This window comes from Trichosurus vulpecula, chromosome 4, assembly GCF_011100635.1.
Source record: "Trichosurus vulpecula isolate mTriVul1 chromosome 4, mTriVul1.pri, whole genome shotgun sequence".
Classification (NCBI taxonomy): domain Eukaryota; kingdom Metazoa; phylum Chordata; class Mammalia; order Diprotodontia; family Phalangeridae; genus Trichosurus; species Trichosurus vulpecula.
The window spans coordinates 429785170-429809078 of NC_050576.1; the positions used below are offsets into that span (position 1 = coordinate 429785170).

General features: G+C 38.6%; 1 protein-coding gene across 1 annotated transcript in view; it reads right to left on the minus strand.

The window, feature by feature from the left end:
• Positions 1–3592: 3592 nt before the first annotated feature.
• The window catches only part of LOC118849113 (arylacetamide deacetylase-like), a 33112-nt gene continuing 12795 nt past the window's right edge, over positions 3593–23909 (minus strand). The window contains exons 3-5 of the mRNA XM_036758200.1: positions 20388–20457; positions 18455–18626; positions 3593–4612 (exon numbers count right to left, since the gene is read on the minus strand). Coding sequence (XP_036614095.1) covers positions 4013–4612; positions 18455–18626; positions 20388–20457 — 842 coding nt within the window. The 3' untranslated portion in view covers positions 3593–4012. The remainder of the gene's footprint in view (positions 4613–18454; positions 18627–20387; positions 20458–23909) is intronic.

Below are 23909 nucleotides of genomic sequence, written 5' to 3' on the forward strand. Positions count from 1 at the left end.
CCAGATTCTTTTTACGTATAAGAAACCTAAGGCTCAGAGATGAAATGACTTGCTCATGATAACATGATTTTGTATTTGGGCCGGATTCAAACCACCACTTTCTGCTGCCAGATCTAGTTTCCTTGGTACTATGAACTCTCTGTATGCTTCATTTCTTCACCTCAAAAATGAGAAGCTTTGTTTAAAAGATCTCTAAGGACCTTCCCAGTTCAAAAGTTCTGTGATTCTGTGAAAATGAAATAACACTCTTCACCTACAAATTCAAGCATGAATAATTAAGTCAACGTTACCAGGTAAACTTTTTCCTCTAATTTTCTTTCTCTATGCAGCTTGTACTGGTACTGTTTGAATGAAAGCTCTAAAAAAGTACTTAAACAAGATTGAGTGGGAAACATTTCATTTCATCCAAACAATAAGAAGAAGAAGCATTTATATAGCGCTTTAAAGTTTGCAAAGTACTTTGCAAATATTATCTCATTCTATCTTTTCAATAATCCTGGGAATTAGGTGCTATTGTTATCCCCATTTTATAGATGAGGAAACTGAGGCTTAAAGTGTGTGACTTGCCCAGGGTTGGATTTGAATTCAGGCTTTCCCGACTCCAGATCCAGCTCTCTATTTACTATACCACCTAGCTTCAGTGGTTAAGTAAATGTTAGAAATATTGCCTGGCATACCATAAGCACTTAATAAATGCTTATTAACTGATTATTGAAGACTATTGTTAAGTTGGAGGAGATCAAATAGATGTGCCTGTAGCCAGTGCTGTATTAGTTTACAGGAATCAGGCTTATATTGTGAAGTTCTTGTGATGTCAAGAAATAGATGTTTACAATACTAATCTTTGTAATTGTACTTAACATTATGCTATTGCCAAGGTCCCTTCTTCCAACGCTTGCAATATTTGGCCATTGCTGTTGTGAGGCTGTGATATGTGGAACACAAGCACCTCCAAGAATTGAAAGTGAATATCCCACAGAAGGCCATGGAGTGGTTGGTGGTGGTCATGAGCAGGCTGCAACATGACCACGATGAGGAATTTTGAAGAATAAGAGTAAAAGATATCATTAGGGAAATGTATGCTAAGAAGGGTAGATGGCCTGCCCACTTGACAAAGGTAAGGCATAACAGGTGGATCATCCCATCAATCCATTTTCATCCTTTTGATTTTAGGAGAAAATGAGGAAGGCTTCCACCAATGGAGTCAAACCCATGGCAAATTAGGGAAGAGCATGCCCAAGAGTTGAGTGGGCTTGGCGGATGTGGATCATTTTTGATCTGCTTTGTTGGAGGTAACAAGCAGATCACTGAATTCCCATTTCCATTTAATATGACCCTGGAACTATGCTAAGGTATGGAAAGACAAAGACAAAATAAATAATTCTAGCCATTGGAGAGCTTTTGTCTTACCCATAGAAACAACAGATGCACATATATGTATAATGAAATATTTCTATCTGGAGTCCTTTCTTGGCTCTCACCTGGGGCAGATTTTTGCTAAGGAACAGCCCTCTGACTGGGGACATGACCCTTAACTGGCTAAGAGAATGCTGAGCTATGACACTATGTGAGGGAGAAGGAACTTGTATTTTGTTGGATACAATCGAAGGATTCACCTTAAGAGAAATGGCTGAGGGAGAGGGGAGGCATGAATTTATGAATAGGCAACAAAAGCCTCCAAAGCCAAAGACTAATGGGAAAACAGCCTTCATCATGGCCCTCGATGTCTAGAACTTAGAACACTAAAGAGATCAGGCTCTCCTTGTAAACTCCTTTGGTAAGACTACATCTGCCTCCTTGGCTGACTGGAGGTTCTACCTCACCCCTTGCTGAAGAGTCCAATCATTCTTCTGTGTTCTAATCTGAATTCCATTTGTCTTATTTGTATAAATGGGTCTAGTTGCAACTTGCTATTGGAAATAATCTTTTGCATAACCAAGGGCATAAACATTTATATAGCTTGGGAAGGGGATGAGCTTGATAGGTGTGAGATACCTTCAACCCTCCCGCTTGAGAGCCAGGATTGTATCCCTACATTAAAGATATTTGAAAGGTTGAAGAAGAAATCTTCCTTTCCTGGCTATTCCACAAACAAACTCCATCTCTGGGCCCCATGAATTTTCTCTGGCTGTCTCCCATGCCTGGAATGTGCTTCCTCCTTATCTCTACCTCCTGGCTTCCCTGGCTTCCATTAAGTCCCAAGTAAAACCCCGTCTTTGAAGTCTTTCCCAAATCCTCTTAATTCTAATGCCTTCCATCTTTTCATCATTTCCTATTATCCTGTAGGTAGCTTGTTTGTATATATTTGTTTGAATGTTGTCTCTCCCATGGCATTGGAAGCTCCCTGAGAGTAGTCACTTTTGGTATCCCCAGCACTTAGCACAGTATCTGGCACATAGTAGGTGCATAATAAATGTTTATTGACTGAATGTGCTCTGAAGGAAGATGCGGATTCTGAAGAATGCAGGGTGGCTATATTCCAGTGTCTGGCACACAATAAGCACCTAATAAATATATATATCAACTATTATTAACTATTGAAGAGAGTAGAACCTGGAGGTAGAAAGACTGGAGGAAAAAATAAAGCGATAGTCCTGCTGAAACATGAGGAAGTACTTGGCTAGAGTGGTAATGAATGAAAGGATCTAACTCTAAACCTAACCCCAAAATGTGCATTGTGAGTGGATGGTCATCGTGATTTTTTTAACTAAATATTTTGTAGCTGGGAGTCCAATATGCAGTCACTTAGGCTAAGTGTTCATAATGGCCCTAAACATATAGACAGTCATAGACAGCATGTACTTTTCTAGTATCCTGGCTCATTCAGACCCTGTCTCAAGCTGTTAAACCATGTTAAACTATGCCGGCTCCTGATTGGACCAGCCCCCCAGCCCACTGGAAGCTGTGAGCCACCCCCACCCCACTCATGGGGGCTCTGAAACTCTCCACACTAAGTCTGGTACCCATAAGTGACCTGGAGAATTTGCCCATCACATCTGGATCGAATTAGGAATGCCCCTCCCACATCTGACCTTGATCACCTGTTCTCAATCAAGGCCATTTTGAGGATGCAAAACTTTCCTGCTCAGACGCTCCCCCCACCCCCACCCCCAGAGTAATTACTCCCACTAAGATCCTTGATGTCATTCACATCTCCTTCCTTATCCAGCTGGGCATGGGGCTGAACCTTTGCCTACATTGTCATATAGTAAGTGTGGATTATTTTTTTCATTGCCTCCACATGGTGCCAAACAATAACAAAGCTCATGTTTGTCCTAGCTTCCCAAAAAATTCCATATGAACCCCCAATCTTGGTCTTTGCTCTAACCCCAGCAATGAAACCAAATGTACCACCGTGAGAGAAAAAGAGGGGGCAGTATCAGCAAAAATGGGCAACTGCTTGCATGGGGGCTGGGGGTTTAGGGGATGAAGGAGAAAAAAGAGTCAAACCAGACTTGGAGGTTTCAAAGCTCATGGACATCCACAGAAACAGGGACAATGAAAGGTTGGGCAGACTTATACAGAAGAGGACAAGGATTTCACTTTGGGACCTGGTGGGTTGGAGGTGTTGGTAACAATAAAAACCACCATGACAACAATAATCACTAGCATTTATGCAGTGTTTTAAGGTTGGCAGGATCCATTTACATATTCTTCTTTGGACACACAGGTTGGCATATGAAGGAAATGGTTGAGGGTGCAGGTGAGCTGCTCAAGACAAAGACAGGAGCTTCACCAATCATCCTCCGGACCCACATTTCATCTGGTTTGAACTTCTGCTAAGCACTTAGGATATTTGACTTGATGACATGTCAATGCATGTTTTCTCCCCTTTGCTTCAGTTTTATTGCATCTATCTGTGCACAAATCTTATGTTCAGGACAGTCAAACCATCTCTTAGTTCAGTTTCTAATCCCTATTCCCAGCCTACTCCACCCCTGCCAGCAGCCAATACTGTGATATGCACACATAAGAAACAGGATCTTGGGGGAATGGAAGAGCTGAATTATCACTACAGATTCTCCTCTAGCCACTTCAGATATTTGTTGAGTTCCCTACGGCTTGCTCTAAAATATTTACTGAATGACAAGACTCCATGAAACCAATCTTCCACATGCTCATGGACAACCTGGACCCCTGCAGCCCTAAGGCGGGAGACATACATGAGCCCATCATCTCTTAAGACATCATATTGACAGGTGAGGATATGGGTCAAGGGCAAACGCTGTAACTTAGAGTCATCAGCTAACAGAGGGGATGCTCTGACATCTAGAAATCCCGGGTACTTTTTTGCAAGGTCAGAGTGTCCATGAATTGGGTTGGTATACAGGTGTCCTTTTTGAAACCTCTCAGGAAGCAGGGTACTCCAGTTGACAAACTGGAAGAGATGGCTGGACTCCACAGGTGTATGTTGGTTAGCAAGCATGGCTTCCTTCAGTGCCTTGTCTGAGGTGAAATACAAGCTCCAAAACAGAACCATGTTATATTTTCGCAGCATGGGCATATGGGCATTTTCTCGATATGATGGTAAATCCACATCAAGAGCCTGAAGAGCAGGATAAATTAAAGACTGAATCTTGACTTTTATTTTGACTGCTGGATCATCTAGAAGCTGAAAAACAGACAATACCATGCTTAATTAGAATTCATAGCAGACAGGACCTTAATGGTCATTACAACCCTATCAATTCACAGAGAGAGACACGAAGGCCAAGGAAGGAAAAGCAACTTGGTCATACTTATAACATTCCATCTCTTACCACCAAGCCTTGGCATAGACAGTCCCCAACATCCCACAGCGGATGCCTACAAGACACTCTTCCTCACCTCTACTTCTCAGGAATTCTAGCTTCCTTCAACATACTGCTAGAGACCCTCTTCCCAAATACATGTTTACCCCTTCTTGCAATTTTTTTGAATCATTTTTTCATACACTTTGTATTTACCTACCAGTGTAGCTCTCATTTGTTTCTCTCAATGTTGAATGTAAGATCTTCAAGGTCAGAGACTTTTGAGATGTTTGTCTTTGCAGGCCCAGCAAGGCTAGTACAATGCCTTGAAAGCACTCCATGAATGACTATTGAGTGGATGTGCAATGATTGAGTTACTTATTGGGCAAGGTGGCCCAGCTGGCCCATGAACCATCCACTGCCTCCATGATTCTAACGCCATATTTTGGAGACTATGTCAATTTCATAATATCAAAATACATTTTCAAAAGAAGGTATTTATGAAATATAAGTTTATTTTAATTTAAGACATATCATATGTAGTTAGAGGCATAAAGAATCTAGGGACAAATGGAACAAATCAAATCTTCAGGGCTTTGTTGTACCTTTCCTTTGCTTGGTAGGAAATGTGGCAATACTCAAGAATTAGTTACTGGCTATGTGAATGAATGAATGAGAGATGATGCAGAATTTATTAAGTATTTATTTACTATGTGCCCAGCACTATGGTGCATTGGGGAATATATATGCAAAAGTAAAGACAAACAGTCCATTTGAATCAGTTACCCGGGCAAAAATTATTTGCACCAGTTTGTCTGATAAAGGTCTCATTTCCAAGATAGAAAAGGACATGATTCAAATGTACAAGATTAAGAGACAACCTCCAATAAATAATTGGCCAAAGGATATAGCCAGGGAGTTTGCAAAGGAAGAAAGACGACACAGATAACCACACGAAAAAATTGTTCCAAATCACTCATAGAGAAATGAAATCATCCTGAGGTTCTACCTCACACTCATCAGACTGACAAAGTTGAAGAAGAAGGAACATGACAAATGTTGACAGGACCGCATGAAAATAGACACATTGACATACCATTGGTGGTAGTTGTGGCTTTCTCCTGCTATAGTGGAAAGCAATTTGGAATTATTCCCCAAAAGTTAGGAGCTCTGTTTACCCAGGGACCCTACTGTGAGGCCTATACCCTAAAAGATCAAAGAAAGCAACCCCTAAGCACAAAGTTTTTAAATAAAAAAGTCTTTACTAAAAGGACAATCCTGAGGTCAAGAAGTTTGCATTCTAACAAGGGTAGACAACACAGATAGATGTATGGTGGATGAGGAGGGGTATTTTGTATTTGGAAAGTGACAGTGGAAGCAGAGCCAAGATGGTGCAGTATAGTAAGCTCTGCTCCACAAACTTCTACAAATAGGGCTAGAAAAGGCACCAGCTTGAATCTTAATGGGTAGATCTAGAACAGTTACAATGAGTAATTTGTCTAGCCCAAGTCAGGAAAGGGAGAGAGGTAGAGAGGTCTGCTGACACTGGGTTGGGGTCAGGCCAGAATCATACCTGACTCTGAGCATTCCAGTGCCCAGGGAGAGGCTGTGTGCCAGGAGAAGAGGATGTTTGAGACTCAGACCAGACTATCCCCAGAGCCATTATGGGGCCTTGCAACTAGGACAGATGGGAACTGGCAGCTTTGTGACCCACTCCCCAGTCCAAAGCTGAAAGGTGAGGGCAGAGGAAGAAGAAGACCTGCACACAGGCCTGACATTTCTGGCCAGGAAAGCCCTGGTCCTGTATGAAGAAAGGACAAAGTTCAGAAGCCAGCAATAGCAATGGTTGTGCCAGGTAGGCAGGCAGGCAGGCATGGCTCAGACTCCAGGAAAAAAGCAGGGCCTCGCTTTCAAAGTTTAACCTAGGCAGCAGAAGAAAAACCAGGGTGGGAATTCCAGACCAAAGAGGAACCTACAGTGCTGCTGCCCTGAGACAATGGATCTTTCCAGCTGGCTGATGGGGTAGAGTCCAGCAGCCACATCTATTCATGCTCAGACCCAAACTCAGGTCAGAAAGTTTCAGAGCTGAGACCAGGAAGCAGGAATCAGACTTTGCCCTGGATCTGACCACTTTGTGAGCACTGAAAGCTTGTAGGTTTCCCACATTTCTCTGAGATCCTACAAAAGCAGAAAACTCAACACCCCCAAAAAAGCAGCAACAGGTTACCTCCTGAAAGAAACTCCAAAGTAAAAACTCCCAAGAATATCACTACCAAAATCCAGAACTTTGAGGTTGAAGAAAAAAGTGCACCAAGCTGCCAAAAAGGAAGAATCCAAGAAGAGCCATAGTCAGGATCACACATGATTTAACAACCACCAAAATAAAGGAGCAGAAAACTTGGAATATGTATATTCCAGAAGGCAAAGGATATAGACTTACAGCCAAAAACAGCTTACTTACCAAAGCTGAGAATGATGCTACTGGGCAGTGGGAGGAGGGGGGGCAGGAAGCTATGTGAATGGATTTTTAATGAGTGTTCTTGTTCTAAAGACCTTCTAAGTGTTCTTATTGAGAGCTACAGACAAGCTTTGAAGTTCAAACATGTGAAGAAAAATAGAAAAAGGCAAACATGAATGAACAATGAAAAAGGACTATATAAGGGTAAAGTGCTTACATTCACATATGGGGAAATGATACATGTGTTCCTTTCCCCCCATCCCAGACACCTATCATCATCAGGGTTAATAGAAGGAGTCCTATTAGAGAAGGCCTAGTAGTGGTTCTGCTATGTCTTGATTATCTTTTTTTAGATTTTTTATTTTTAGTTTACAACACACAGTTCTGCATGTTTTTGAGTTCCAAATTTTCTTCCCTGCCCCTCCCCTCTCCCCTCCTGGTCAAGACAGCATGGAATCCTATATATATTCTACATATACCTTTGCATTAAACTTATTTACACAATAGTCAAGTTGTAAAGAAGAATTATGACCAATGTACTGAATCGTGAGAAAAAAGAAACTGAAAAAGAAGAGGAAAAAAAAGAGAGAGAGAGAGAGAGAGGAAATAGTTTGCCTCAATCTGCATTCGGACTCCACAGTTCTTTCTCTGCATGTAGCAAACTTTTGCCATCATGAGTCCTTTGAAGCTGTCTTTGAACCTTGTACTGCTGAGAAGAGCCAAGTCTATCAAAGTTAGTCATCGCAGAATCAATATGTCTGTGGTTCTGTACGATGTTCTCTTGATTCTTCTCCTCTCATTCAGCATCATATCATGTAAGTCTTTCTAGGTTACTATGAAGTTCGTATCTTCCCCATTTCTTATAGCACGATAGTATTCCGTTACATTCATATACCACAACTTGTTTAGCCATTCCCCGATTGATGGGCATCCCCTTGATTTCCAATTCTTTGCTACGGGTCCCTTTCCCACTTGTGTGATCTCTTTGGGATACAGCCTTAGAAGTGGTATTGCTGGGTCAAAGGGTATGCACATTTTTATAGCCCTTTAGGCATAGTTCCAAATTGCTCTCCAGAATGGCTGGATCAGTTCACAACTCCACCAACAATGTAACAATGTTCCAGTTTTCCCACATCCTCTCCAGCATTTATCATTTTCTTGTTTTGTTGTGTTAGCCAATCTGACAGGAGAGATGTGGTACCTAAGAGTTGTTTTGATTTGCATTTCTCAATCAATAGTGATTTAGAGCATTTTTTCATATGCCTATAGATAGCTTTAATTTCTTCCTTTGAAAACTGCCTGTTCATATCCTTTGCCCATTTCTCAATTGGGGAATAACTTGTATTCCTATAAATTTGGCTCAGTTCCCTGTATATTTTAGAGATGAGGCCTTTATCAGAGATACAAGTTGTAAAGATTTTCTCCCAATTTTCTGCTTCCCTCCTAATCTTTGTTCCATTGGCTTTGTTTATAGAAAAACATTTCAATTTATCAATTTATTAATCAAAATTATCCATTTTGCGTTTTGTAATGCTCTCTGTCTCTTGTTGGGTCATGAATTCTTCCCTTTCCCATAAATCTGACAGGTAAATTCTTCCTTGCTCTCCCAAATTGCTTATAGTATCAGCCTTTATTCCTAAATCATGAACACATTTTGACTTTATTTTGTTATACGGTGTAAGTTATTGGTCTGTGCCCAGTTTCTGCCCTACCATTTTCCAAGTTTTTGTGAAATAGGGAATTCTTAGCCCAGAAGCTGAATTCTTAGGGTTTATCAAAGAGCAGACTGCTGAAGTCATTGACTACTGCATCTTGTGTACCTAATCTATTTCACTGATCCACCACTCTGTTTCTTAGCCAGTACCAAGTATTTTTGATGACTGCTGCTTTATAGTACAGTTTAATATCTAGTATGGCTAGGCCACCTTCCCTAGCATTTCTTTTCGTTAATTCCTTTGATATTCTGGACCTTTTGTTCTTCCAGATGAATTTTGTTATTATTTTATCCAGCTCTGTAAAATAAGTTTTGGGTAGTTCGATTGGTATGGCACTGAATAAGTAAATTAATTTAGGTAAAATCATTATTTTTATTATATTAGCTCAGCCTAACCATGACCAACTGATGTTTTTCCATTTTTTTTAGATCTGACTTTATTTGTCTGAGAAGTGTTTTGTAACTATGTTTATATAGGCCCTGGGTTTGTCTTGGCAGGTATACTACCAAATATTTTATAGCACCTACAGTACCTTTAAATGGAATTTTTCTTTCCATCTCTTGCTGTTGGTCTTTGTTAGTAATGTATAGGAATGCCAAGGATTTATATGGGTTTATTTTATATGCTGCAACTTTGATATATGTCTTGATTATCTCAAGAAAACAATAGAAAGAAGAGGGAAAAGAGGGTGGGATGGGGGAGGGAAAGAAAGGCTAGGGAAAATTATCTCATATAATGGGCAGTTAGATGGTTCTGTGAATAGAGTTTCAGGCCTGGAGTCAGGAAGATTCATCTTCTTGAGTTCAGATCTGGTCTCAGACAGTTACTATCTATGTGACCCTGGGCAAATCACATCCCCCTGTTTCCTCATCTTTAAAATGAGTTGAATAAGGAAATGTCAAACCACTCCAGTATCTTTGCCAAGAAAATCCAATGTTCAGTATTAGTGAGCTATGGTCTATGGGATAACAGAGTCAGACTTGATGGCAGAACAAGACTTAGAGAGCAATTAGTCTTAAGCCAAATAAGATCTAAGAACATACAAAAATATTCATAACCCTTTTTGAGGTAGCAAAAGATAGGAATCTGAGATGATGCCCATAAATTGGCAATGGATATGGAAATATGTTTTACATGATTGCACATGTATAACCTATATGAGATTGCATATTGTCTCAGAGTGAAGAGAGGAGGAAGGTGGGGATAGAATTTAGAAGTTAAAATCTAAAAAAAATGATAAAATTGTTTTCACATGAAATTGGAAGGAAATGTTATTTGAAAGAAAAAGTAAGAAAGTAAGTAAGAAAGAAGGAAGGGAGGAAAGGAAGGAAGGGAGGAAAGAAAAGAAAGGCTAATTAGGCATGCCCTTTTTTCTTTACTGTATTGATCCTGTAACAATCACTACTTCCCTTACTAAAGGTTCATAAACCCTCCATTTTATAATCACTTCCAGAATATCTCTTGGGGTTGATGTCAAGCTATCTGGCCTTTAGTTTTTGGAATCACTATTTCCTATTTCTCAGCTTTTGGAAACTTGGGATAATCATCACTGCCCCACCACCTTCCCCAGTATCTAACACTTCTGTTATGCACTAGAGCTCCTCAGAGATCACTGAGAACTGTTCAGCAATCATACATTAAGTGCTTTCTCCACTGTATGGGGAAATTGGCAAAGAAATTTGAAATGACTGTTTGATTTGTTGTTTGTTAATTTCACAAAAAGAATACTAGTAATACCAATAATAAAAGAAACTTGGGCTCCTTTAAAACAACTACATTCTTTTTGACTATTTTTCCTGTTGTGTCTTGAAGTTCACTTCTCTTTTTTTTAAAAAAAAACTTCAAATTTATTTGTTTTTAACATTCAATTTCAAAAAGTTTTTGAGTTCTGAATTCTCTCCCACCTTTCTCCTACCTATTGAGAAGCAAGAAATGTGACATCGATTATATATGTGAAATCACGCAAAATATATTTCCATATTAGCCATATTCAAAAAAAGGAAGATAAATAAGGAAAGTGAAAAGTGTGCTAAAATTCACATTCAGATTCCATCAGTTCTTTCTTAGAAGGTAGGTAGGATTTTCCATCATAAGTCCTTTAGAATTATCTTGGATCATTGTATTGATCCGAATAGCTGTCATTAACAGTTCATCATCATTACAATATTGCTATTACTGTATACAATAATCTGCTGGTTCTGTTCACTTCACTTTGTATCAGTTCATATAATTCTTCCCAGGTTTTTCTGAAACCATCTCCTTCATCATTTCTTTCTCTTTTTTGGTAAATAATATTTTATTTTTCCAATTACATGGAAAGATAGTTTTCAACACTTATTTTTTATAAGATTTTGCTTTTCAGATTTTTTTTTCCCTCCTGTCCTCCCATTCCCCCTTCCCCAAGAGGACAAGGAATCTGATATAGGTTATTCATGGGCAATCATGTAAACATACTTGCACATTAGTCATGTTGTGAAAAAAGTAACTAAACAAAAGGGAAAAGCCACGCACACACACACACACACACACACACACACACACACACACAGACCAAAGTGAAAATAGTATGCTCCAATCTGCATTCAGACACCATAGTTCTTTCTCTGGATGTGGATAGCATTTTCATCAGGAGTCTTTTGGAATTGTCTTGGATCATTGTAATGCCAAGAAGAGCTCAGTCAATCATAGTTGATCATTGTACAATGTGGTTGTTACTGTGTACAGTGATTTCCAGGTTCTGCTCACTTCACTCAGCATCAGCTCATGGAAGTCTTTCCAGATATTTTTTTGAAATCTGCCTGCTCATCATTTCTTATAGCACATTAGTATTCCATAACATTCATATACCACAACTTGTTCAGCCATTCCCCAGTTGATGGGCATCCACTCAATTTCCTTTTCCTTGCCATCCCCAAAAGAACTGTTACAAATGTTGTTGTACATGTAGGTCCTTTCCCCTTTATTACAGTCTCTTTGGGGTACAGACCTAGTAGTAGTATTCCTGGATCAAAGGGTATGCACAGTTTTATAACCCTTTAGGTATAGTTGTAAATTGCTCTCCAGAATGGTTGGATCAGTTCACAATTCCACCAACAATGCACTAGTGTGCCAATTTTCTCACATTTTCTCCAATATTTATCATTTTCTTTTTCTGTCATATTAGCCAACCTGATAGGCATGTGGTGGTTCCTCAGAATTGTTTTAATTGTCATTTCTCTAATCAATAGTGATTCAGATAATTTTTTCATATGACTATAGATAACTTTAATTTCTTAATCTGAAAACTGCCTGTTCATATCCTTTAACTATTTATCAATTGGAAAATGACATGTAGTCTTAAAAATTTGACTCACTTCTCTATGTATTTGAGAAATGAAGCCTTTATCAGAAACACTGATTATAAAAACTGTTTTCTATCTTTCTGTTTTCCTTCTGATCTTGGTTGCACTGGTTTTGTTTGTGCAAAGCCTTTTTACTCTAATGTAATCAAAATTGTCCATTTTGCATTTCATAATGCTCTCTAACTCTTGTTTGGCCATAAACTCTTCCCTTTTCCACAGATCTGAGAGGTAATCTATTCCTTGCTCTCTTAATTTGCTTATGGTATCACTCATTATGTCTAAATCATGGTCCCACTTTGGCCTTATCTTGGTATAAGGTTTGAGATATTGGTCTATGCGTAATTTCTGCCATATTATTTTCCAGTTTTCCCAACAGTTTTTTGTCAATTAGGGAGTTTTATCCGAAAAGCTGGAATCTTTGGGTTTCTCAAACAGTAGATTACTCTAGTCATTTACTACTGTGCTTTATGTACCTAATCCACTGATCCACCACTCTATTTCTTATCCAGTACCAAATACTTTTGATGATTGCTACTTTATGATGTAGTTTTAGATCTGGTACAGCTAGGCCAACTTCATTTGCATTTTAAAAAATTAATTCCTTTGATATTCTTGATCTTTTGTTCTTCCAGATGAATTTTGTTATAATTTTTCTGGCTGTGTAAAACATTTTTTTAGTTTGACTTGTATGGCCCTGAATAGGTAAATTGATTTATATAGAATGGTCATTTTTATTATATTAGCTCAGCCTACCCATGATCAATTGGTATTTTTCCAATTATTTATATTTGACTTTATTTGTAGAAAAAGTGTTTTGTAGTTGTATTCATATAGTTCCTGGGTTTGTCTTGGCAGGTATACTCCCAAATGTTTTATATTGTCTACAGCTATTTTAAGCAGAATTTCTCTTTCTATTTCTTGCTGTCGGGCTTTGTTGGTAATATTTAGAAGTGTTGGTGATGTATTTGAATTTATTTTATATCCCGCAACTTTCCTAAAGTTGTTAATTATTTCAACTAGCTTTTTAGTTAATTCTCAAAGATTCTGTAAGTATACCATCATATCCTCTGCAAACAGTTATAGTTTTTCATAATCTGATTCCTTCAATTTCTTTTTCTTCCCTTATTGCCAAAGTTAACCTTTCTAGTACAGTACTGAATAATAGTGGTGATAATGGCGATCTGTGTTTCATCCTTCATCTGATTGGAAAGCTTCTACCTTATCACCATTACAGATAATGGTAGTGATTTCATTTGACTTTATGTAGTCATTTACATAGATGTTACTTATCATTTCAAGGAAAATTCAATTTTTCCCCTATGCTTTCTAATGTTTTTAATAGAAATGGATGCTATATTTTGTCAAGTTTTTTTTCTGCATCTATTAAGATAATCATATGATTTCTGTTGATTTTGTTATTGATATGGTCAGTTATGCTAATAGTCTTCCTAATATTGAGCCAGCCCTATATTCCTGGTATAAATTCCACCTGGTCATAGTGTATTATTGTTGTATGCCTGTGAAACATGGACAGTCTACCAGTGCCATGCCAGGAAACTGAATCGCTTCCATTTCAATTGTCTTAGGATGATTCTGAAGATCACCTGGTAGGGTAAAATACCAGACAGAGGTTCTTACTTGAACTAACCTGCCAAGCATTCAAACTGTATTTCAGAGAGTGCAACTCTATATGCAAAACATACACTTGCCAAAAAGACTATTTTACAGAGAACTCACACGGGGCAAGTATTCACATCATGGTCAGAAGAAGTGATACAAGGATACTCTCAAGGTCTCTCTTAGGAACTTTGGAATTGATTTGTGGCATGGGAGACACTGGCACAGGACTGCTCAGCATGGCATTCCCATATCAGAGAAGGTGCTGTGCTCTATGAGCAAAGCAGAGTTGAAACAGCTGAAAGGAAATACAGGATGCAAAATTTAGAATATCCACCCCATATGTTCAAATGGACTATTTGTGCCTGACCTGTGATAGAGCATTCCAAGCTCATATTGGTCTGATCAGCCACAGCTGGATATATGGAAACTTGCCCCTAGCATAGTGACGTCATTTTGATCTTCTTAAAGAATGAAGGACAACAACCAACTAACTATCCTCATGATAAATTGCTGTTAACTCATTGCTAATATTTGATTTTAACATTTCGCTTCAATATTCATTAAAGAATTTGGTCTATAATTTTTTTTCTCTCTTTTGGCTATTTCTGGTTTATATCAGCACCACATTTGTACCATAAAATGAATTTGCTAGAACTCTATATAATATTGGAATTAATTGTTCTTTAAATGTTTTGTAGAATTCGCTTGTAAATCCCTCTGGCCCTGGAGGTTCTTTGTTAGGCTTATTCAGTTTCTTCTTCCAAAATGGCTTTATTTAATTATTCCCTCTTCTGTTAATCTGGGCAATTTATATTTTAGTAAACATTCATCTGGTTCAACGAGATTATCAGATTTATTGGCATACAGTTGGGCAAAATAGCTCCTAATTACTCCTTTAATTTCCTCTTCATTGCTAGTGAATGCACCCTTTTCATTTTTCATAGTGGTAATGTGGATTTCTTCTTTTTTGGAGATTTTTTTAAAAATAAAATTAAATGAATGATAGGTTTATGTATTTTACTGGATTTTTCATAAAACCGGCTTCTAGTTTTCTTACTTTCAGTTTTGTCAATCAAAGGTTCAAACAATGCTCATTCACTCTCTTCTTTCTCTCTACTATAATAGGTCTTTCATGCCTCTTCATGTGATAGAATTTACCCCATTCTGCCTCCCCCTTTCCTCTTCTCCCAGTACAATCCTTTCTTTCACCCCTTACTTTTTATATCATTGCATCAAAATGAATTTATTCCCTTCTTTCTATGTATACTTCTTATACCTGCACTAATAGAAATATAGTTCTTAAAATTTATGAGTACCATCTTCCCGTGTAGGGATGTAAATATTTTAACCTTATTGAATACTATGCTGTTGGTTTTTGTTTGTTTTTCTTTCCTGTTTGCCTTTTTATACTTCTCTTGAGTCTTACATTTGAACATAAATTTTTCTGTTCAGCTTTGGTTTTTTCATCAGGAAAGTTTAAAAGTTACCTATTTCATTGAATGACCCAGCTTTTCCCCTGAAAGATTATGCTCAGTTTTGCTTGGAGGTTGATTCTTGATTGTAATCCAAGCCCCTTTACCTTCCAGAATATCACATTCTATGCCCTCCAGTCCCTTAATGTAGAATCTGCTAAATCTTGAGTAATCCTGACTGTGGCTCAATAATATTTGAAATGTTTCTTTCTGGCTACTTGTAGTATTTTCTCCTTGACCTGATAATTCTGGAATTTGACTACAATATTCCTTGGAGTTTTCATTTTGGGATCTCTTTCAGGAACTGATCCGTAGATCCTTTCATTGAGTATGTTGCCCTCTAGTTCTAGGATATCAGGGCAATTTTTCTTGATAATTTCTTAAAAGATGCTCTCCACTCTCTTTTTTTTTATCATGGCTTCCAGGTAGTTGAATAATTCTTAAAATATCTCTCCAGAATCTATTTTCCAGGTCACTTGTTTTTTCCGATAGGTATTATATATTTTTTTCTATTTTTCCATTCTTTCAATTTTAACTGAATCCTGATGTTTCATAGAGTTTCATAGATGTTTCATAGAGCTTCCACTTGCCCAATTCTAATTTTTAAGGAATCATTTTCTTCAGTGAGCTTTCATACTTCCTTTTCCATTTCGCTAATTCTACTTTTAGAGTAGTTGTTTTCTTCAGTAGACTTTTTTTTTCCATTTGGGCAGCTCTATTTGTAAAGGAATTGTTTTCTTCAGTCATTTTTTTGTGCTTCCTTTTCCAAGCTATTCACTATTTTTTTACAATTCTTTTGCATAACTCTCATTTCTTTTCCCAGTTTTTCTTCTACCTCTCTTACTTGATTTAAAGAGTTTTTTAAAAAAAGATTTAAGAATCTTTTTTGAGCTCTTTCAAGTGGACTGTTTGGTCTTGAGACCAATTCATTTTCTTCTTTGAGGCTTTGCATGAAGGCATTTTGACATTATTCTCATCTTCTGAGTTTGTGTTTTGATCTTTCCTGCTGCCATAGTACACTTCTATGGTCTGGGCCTTTACTTAATTTTTCACTCATTTAAAAAAACTGATCTCTGCTCTTGGGGTGCAGGGGGCACTGTTCCAAGCTTTTTGCACTGGGGACTAGGGTCCTCATCACTGGCTACCTACACCAGGGCCTTGGGGGCTGATGTCTTGCCCACTGTGCTAGGGTGGCCTGGCCTACCTGCTGTGCCCTAGGTTCCAGGGCTGGTAGTTTGCCTACTACGCTGGTGCTAGAGGCATCACAGCTGGCCTGCTGTGCCATTGGCCTAATGAGCCAGAAGAACTAGGCCTCACATGCTGATGTGTACTGTGACTAAGAGCCTCCCACTTGTTTCCACAGAAACTGCCTATGCTGAGTTGTGCTTCTTTATTACTGAAGTGAGACAGACTTTTCCTGAAGTACTTCTAAGTTATCCTGGGCTGGAAAATTGTTTCACTTCATCTTTTTTGTAGATTCTCTCACTCCAAAAGTTTTTAGAGACTTGATTTAAAGGTGTTTCTGAGAGAAACTGGGGAGAACTCGGGAAACTTCCTGCCTTGTCTCCACCATCTTGTCTCAGCCCTTCAGTTCTTTCTTAATAATTTTCATTCTTTCCTTTTTTTGTCCTAATGTTACTCTCCTTTACAATTAAAACAGAAGAAACATAAAAGGGGTTGGTTATCTTCCTGTCATGTCAGGCTGTAGGGAAATGCCCATCTCCATCTTTGCCTCTCTCAATCTGTTTCTCTGTTTCTCTCTCTCTCTCTCTCTATCGCTCTGGGTGAGTAGGTCACCTTCTCCCAGTAATTATGTGGCTGACTTTAAGGAGGTCCCCTCAAGGACAATGTACAGGGCTAGCACAGACAGATTCCTTATGACAAGAGTAACTAACACAGGTTTCACATCCAAGGCAAAGTAGGGCTGTCATGGAAAGATTATCTGAGCTGAGTTCACATAAGAATTAGAAGCATTATTACTGAGAGGAAAAAAGTACCCTGACATAGGAAAAAGTTTAGGTGGCAGAAGTGGAATCCAAAAAGAAAGGGGAAGGAGGGAGTCTCCATCCATGAACATCTAGGGAACCAGCTCCCTGCAGACATTCAATCTTGTGCTAAATTCAGGAAATCCTTCTTTACGTTTCAATATTCCGATCTTGACTCCATCTTTTAAAATTAACCTATAGATTCATAAATATAAAACTAAAAATAGATCATATAAATGAGGAAACTAATGCCCAGGACATTATAGTGATTTATGAAGGTCACACAGGTATTACACATCAGAGATAGTTTGAACCAAGGCCCTATAGATCCATAGAGTGGAATCACCCACCACCACAATGTCTCCTATGCTTGGGATCAGTGGTGGGTTTCCCCTCATCTTCTTGCAGCCTCTGGATCCTCATTTTTCCATGGAGCAGAAGTACTACTTCTTAGAATGCCCATTGCTTAAGCTTCCATCCTGTTTCCAGTCTTCTCTGTCATGTCTGTTTACCAACCACCTGACCTTGATTGTAGCTCCCTCCTGCCTCATTAGAATATTTTTCTTTCCGAATTCCTTCTTGGATATATCCTCTCCTCATTATATGTGGGAACTCATCATTTTAGTAAGGTTGTGAACAACATTTCTCTGCCTTTTCAACTTATTAAAGAAGGAAAACATCTTTCATTTGACCACACTTATAGTGAGACCCTCTAGCAGAAAGACAAGTGTAACACAGTCTTGAGAAGTCAATGATCTGGTTCCATCAGGGTTCATACATTGAGGAATGGGAAGTTTTGAGTTTGAGGCTACAATGTAGTTAGGAATTCTTTTTATCATCTGGTTCGTTGTGCCACTGAATTATAAGCTCATTTCTCTTATGCTTCGTGGGTAGAGGATTCTAAAACCACTGCCCTCCATGACATTGCATGTCATTTTAGTAAGAAAAGAAGTCAGTCTAACAGGAGGAAGGGATACACTTAAAAAATAATAGATTAATTCTACCTGATCATTCCTATAATATTCTCAAGGTGAAATATCACTACTTATAGTTTCATTTTTAAACATTTATGACACAAACATGATTTTGAAAAGAACATTAAATAAAAAAACATACAAATATTTATCTAATACCTTCTGAGTGGCAGCTGCAGCTAAATTCCCCCCAGCACTGTCTCCAGCAATAGAGATACGGGTTGGGTCCACGCCATACTCTGCAAGGACTTTCTTCCTCAAGAACCACCTTAAGGCATCATATACATCTTCAAATTGAGTTGGAAAGTGATATTGAGGTGATCGTCTGTAGCTTTTTAGAGAAAAACAAAATATTTATTGCATAATATGAGGAGTTCTAGATGAATGCTGAAATCATATGCTGTGTGGGATTTCATATTTTTTAACTTAAAAGCAAGATTATGTACATGTGGGTTTTTAAAATGGTTTTTCAAATCATTTGTAGGAGGAAAAACTTTGTTTTCATTGTGTATATTGAAATATGATCTTTAAAAGCTGAGTTTTTGCAGTCATTACCCATCATAACACCTCAGAGCATGGAGCATGCAGGATTATGAATGATGGTGATTTAACAAGTGGGATAGTGATTGTGCATTTAGCTTTGAAAGGGGCCAGAGAGGAAATTGCCCTTCCATGGTTGCTCTTGAACTTTTGGTTGTTGCCCTTCTCATGGACCCATCTGTCTATCCGCTTGACTTTATCTCTTCTCCCCCACCTTCTGCCCATTGTGCCAGCACCATACAGACTACATGGCCCATGTTTCATATAGTACTTGATGATAAATTGATTAAGGGATGATGTTTATTCAGGTATTGAGTTCAAATAATTACACCCTCCCTAGCCTTATCAAGGGCTTCTGAAAGGCATCAGAGTCTAGCGGATGAAGAGTCAGAAGATCTGGGTTCGAGAGCCATCTCTAATACCTACTGGCTGTGACCCCGGGCTATTTTGGTAAAGAGAGTTTCCTGACTGAAATTACAAGCCCTGGGGGAAGATACTGATCTGCTGTTCTCAAAATTTTTATCAAAGCTTTAAATAAATCATCTTTTCACCAAAAAAAATTGCTCATATAAATAATGTTCAATTTTTGTTTGTTTGTTTTACCATTAAACACATTATATTAAACAAGGAAATTTGACTATGCACCTACACACATGAAACAATTGGAGTACTTTGCTAGGAGCTGTGCAAAAAAAAGAAAACCAGTTAGTTTCATTTTTAAAGTTTGGCTTTGTCATTTTTGCCTAATTTGATGTGTTTTCATCATCATGAGAGTGACTGAAAACTTTTCAGTTTTATAGTCATTTTAATCACCATTCTCAGAGTCATTCCAAATCTCAGCAGATTTCACGTTGCTACTTCCTCATGCACTAATTGGCTCCTGGATTGTGAGTAGATGATAAGAACTGGAAGAGGCCTTAGAAATGCCAGCTAGCCCAATTTTCTCATTTCATAGTTGAAGAAACTGAAGCCCAGAGAATAGAAGCGACTTGCCCAGTCTCTACCTTGAGTATTTATTGGAAACCATCTACTAAATATTGAGAAATCTCCTCCCAAGTCATAGGTTTCTTAAGTCATGGTGGATAAAAAGCCTTTGGCTAATTCAGGAAATTTATCTGCTCCCTACAAATGCTTTACCAGCTTCATTTCCTCCTCTTCCTTGAATGACAGCAGAAGGTCTCATTCTTATTCCTCCTACACTTGAGCCACCAGAAGTTGAGTTAAATTGAATTAAATTGGCTTAAAGAATTAGTCACTTGTGGCTCTTGGCCCTTTAGTCTGACCTTTCTCAAGCTTGTGGATCTTTTTCCCTTTGGAATATCTGATAAGTGATTTAGCCCTATGCGGCAGTCTAGTCATTATCTATGGCCATTAAGTCACTTACTCAAGGTAGGTGACTCACACCTAGGTTTCCTGACTCTAAGACTGGCCCCCCAATCCACACACCATGCTGCTTTGGAAGCAGTGAGAAGTATAAAAACAAAACACAACCATGGAAGGTGATGGAGTTTTTGTCCAAACAGATCTGGCCTAAAACTGAAATGATTCTTACTTAGTTGATACTACCACAGCGTCGAGTTTGTTCACCATCTCTCTCCCCAAATCATCATAGGGGATCCAAGCTAAAATACAAGAAATCAAATCCAGTCAATTAGAACTGACAAGGAAAAAGATGCTTCTCTCATAGTAATCTTATGGTTATTTCTTCATATTCATAGATCACTCCAGAGTTAATTGCATGGACTATCAGTACTGATCTGTCTAGAGAGAAAAATGAAATACATCATTCAAATGGAACAGGCTCTCCCTACACATGTACATTAAGAAAGTCCTTTCTGGGGCAACTAGGTGGCACAGTGAGTAGAGCACTGGCCCTGGAATCAGGAGGACCTGAGTTCAAATTCGGTCTCAGACACTTGACACACTTACTAGCTGTGTGACCTTGGGCAAGTCACAACTCCAATTGCCCTGCCTTCCCCCCTCCAAAAAAAAAAAAAAGAAATTCCTTTCCACAACAGAGAAGGCACATAGTTGCCAGATAATTCAAAGGTACAGGGTTGATGAAGGAGAAGTTTTGAACATGGAACAGGATTGCAAAGATCAAAAGAAGGGACAATGTTCAGCCCCCTATGATGCAGAAGAAGAGATGGAGTATGCTATTTTCTCTTCACAGACAAATAATGTCGCTTTGCTTCACAGGCCACCCTATGATGTAAAACCTCAGTAGGGCAGAACTGATGGGATTCTGGCTCAGGAAGAGGCAGGACTCATGTTGGTCTCCTCTTCCTCAGAGGTACCTGAGCATTGAAACAAGCTTCAAATCAATCTTCCTCTTGTAAGAAGCTTTTAGCTCAAAAAAAATTAAGGGACAAAAAGATTTCTGAACTAAATCTTTAACAAATTTAGCACCATTCTGTCTCTCCATTTAAGATGATGACATATGCCTCTGAAACTTCTACAGTTGTGATAGGAAATGACTTTGGGGAAAATAGAATCCCAGAATTCAAGTTGGATGGGACCCAAGCAGCCATCTAGACCAAACCATCCATGAATAGAACCCAATATAACATAGTCAACAAGTGGTTCTCCAGCGTCTGATTGAGGACTTTTGAAAGGGGGATCCCAGCACCTCTCCAGGCAGCCCCTTCCATTTTTAGAATGCTCTGGTTGGTAAGAATTTTTTAATTATTATTTATTTATTTAATAATTTTAGTTTTCAGCATTGATTTTCACAAGAGTTTGAATTACAAATTTTCTCCCCGTTTCTACCCTCCCCCCACTCCAAGATTGCACATATTCTGATTGTCCCATTCCCCAATTAACCCTCCCTTCTGTCATCCCACTCCCTTACTTTCTTATAGAGCAAGATAGACTTCTATGCCCCATTGCCTGTATATCTTATTTCCTAGTTGCATGAAAAAACTTTTTTTGAACATCTACTTTTAAAACTTTGAGTTCCAAATTCTCTCCCCTCTTCCTTCCCCACCCACCCTTCCTAAGAAGTCAAGCAATTCAACATAAGCCACATGTGTATCATTATGCAAAACCCTTCCACAATACTCATGTTGTGAAAGACTAACTATATTTTGCTCCTTCCTATCCTATCCCCCTTTATTCAATTTTCTCCCTTGATCCTGTCCCTTTTCAAAAGTGTTTGCTTTTGATTATCTCCTCCCCCTATCTTCCTTCCCTTCTATTGTCCCCCCTTTTTTATCTCCTTCCTCCTATTTTCCTGTGGGGTAAGATACCCAATTGAGTGTGTATGTTATTCCCTCCTCAGGTCAAATCCGATGAGAGCAAGATTCACTCATTCCCCTTCACCTGCCCCCTCTTCCCTCCCAACAGAACTGCTATTTCTTGCCACTTTTATGTGAGATAATTTACTTCATTCTATCTCTCCCTTTCTGCCTCTCTCAATATATTCTTCTCTCATCCCTTAATTTGATTTTTTTAGATATCATCCCTTCATATTCAACTCACCCTGTGCCCTCTGTCTCTCTCTGTCTCTGTCTCTCTATCTCTCTGTCTCTCTGTCTCTCTCTCTGTCTCTCTCTGTCTCTCTCTGTCTCTCTCTCTCTCTCTCTCTCTCTCCCTCTCTCTCTCTCTCTCTCTCTCTCTCTCTCTCTCTCTCTCTCTCTCTCTCTCTCTCTCCATATATATATGCATTTCCTTCAGCTAACCTAGTACTGAGGTCTCATGAATTATACACATCATCTTTCCATGTAGGAATGTAAACAAAACAGTTCAACTTTAGTAAGTCCCTTATGATTTCTCTTTCTTGTTTACCTTTTCATGCTTCTCTTGATTCTTGTGTTTGAAAGTCAAATTTTCTATTCAGGTCTGGTCTTTTCACTGCAAAAGCTTGAACGTCCTCTATTTTACTAAAAATTCATATTTTGCCATGGAGTATTATACTCAGTTTTGCTGGGTAGGTGATTCTTGGTTTTAATCCTAGCTCCATTGACCTCTGGAATATCATATTCCAAGCCCTTTGAACCCTTAATGTAGAAGCTGCTAGATCTTGTGTTATCCTGATTGTGTTTCCACAGTACTCAAATTGTTTCTTTCTGGATGCTGAGGCCATGAGTGCCTGATTCCTCAGCCTCTGGGAAAGTTTTTTTTTTTTAACCCTGAAACTTTTTGTTCTTTCTTCTGGTTCTGGTTTAAAGATTTGCTAAGCAATAATAGGATCACTGTGACCTGATTTCTTTTACTGTAAAGTACTGTAGAAGAATGGACAGGGTCCCCCCCCTTATCTTATTCTCCTTCTTTAGATTTGTCGATGTTACCTCAGTTGGAATCATTAACTAAGGGAATGGGAATTGGAATTCCTGTGTCTTGATTTCCAGGTTTCTTGTCTAGTTTTTCCTGCTCAGATTGTAAGCCCGCCTCCCAGCCAATGGTGAGAAGGATCAGAGGTGGGCAGGAATTCTCTTGCATTAGATATAATATTGGTACGTTGTTCCTTGTGCCTGGGCTCCCTTGCTAGATCTATTCTGGCAGAGGATGCCCTATTCTTGGGAGAATCAAATAAAATTTTATTTCTGTTCCCATCCTGAGATGGCTCCTTATTAAAAAAAAATTTTAATTAGTGAGGTTCTTTCATCTCACACATCACTGTAAAAAAATTTATGGTAATGATCACCAACTACATATTTCCCACCACCCTCTTTTCACTGTTTATCCTACTCTGTCAGTTCTTTCACCCTGTCCATTCTCAAAAGTGTTTTGCTTTTTCATTTTTGCCTGCCTCAAATTGCCCTCCCTTCTATCAGCCACCCACTTCTCTTATCCCCTTACCTTCCTGGTATGGTAAGATAGATTTCTACACCCAACTGAATGTGTATAGTCCCTCTTTGAGTCAATTACAATGAGAATAAGGTTCATGTGCTGCTCTCCCTACTTCTCCCATTTTCCTCTCCACTGTAAAATCTTTTTCGTGCTTCTTTTATGTCAGATTATTTATTGCACTCTACCTTTACCTTTCCCCTTCTCCCAGTGCATTCTTCTTTCTCATCCTTTAATTTTTCTTTGATAATCATACCATCATATTTAACCTGCACCCTGCTTTTTG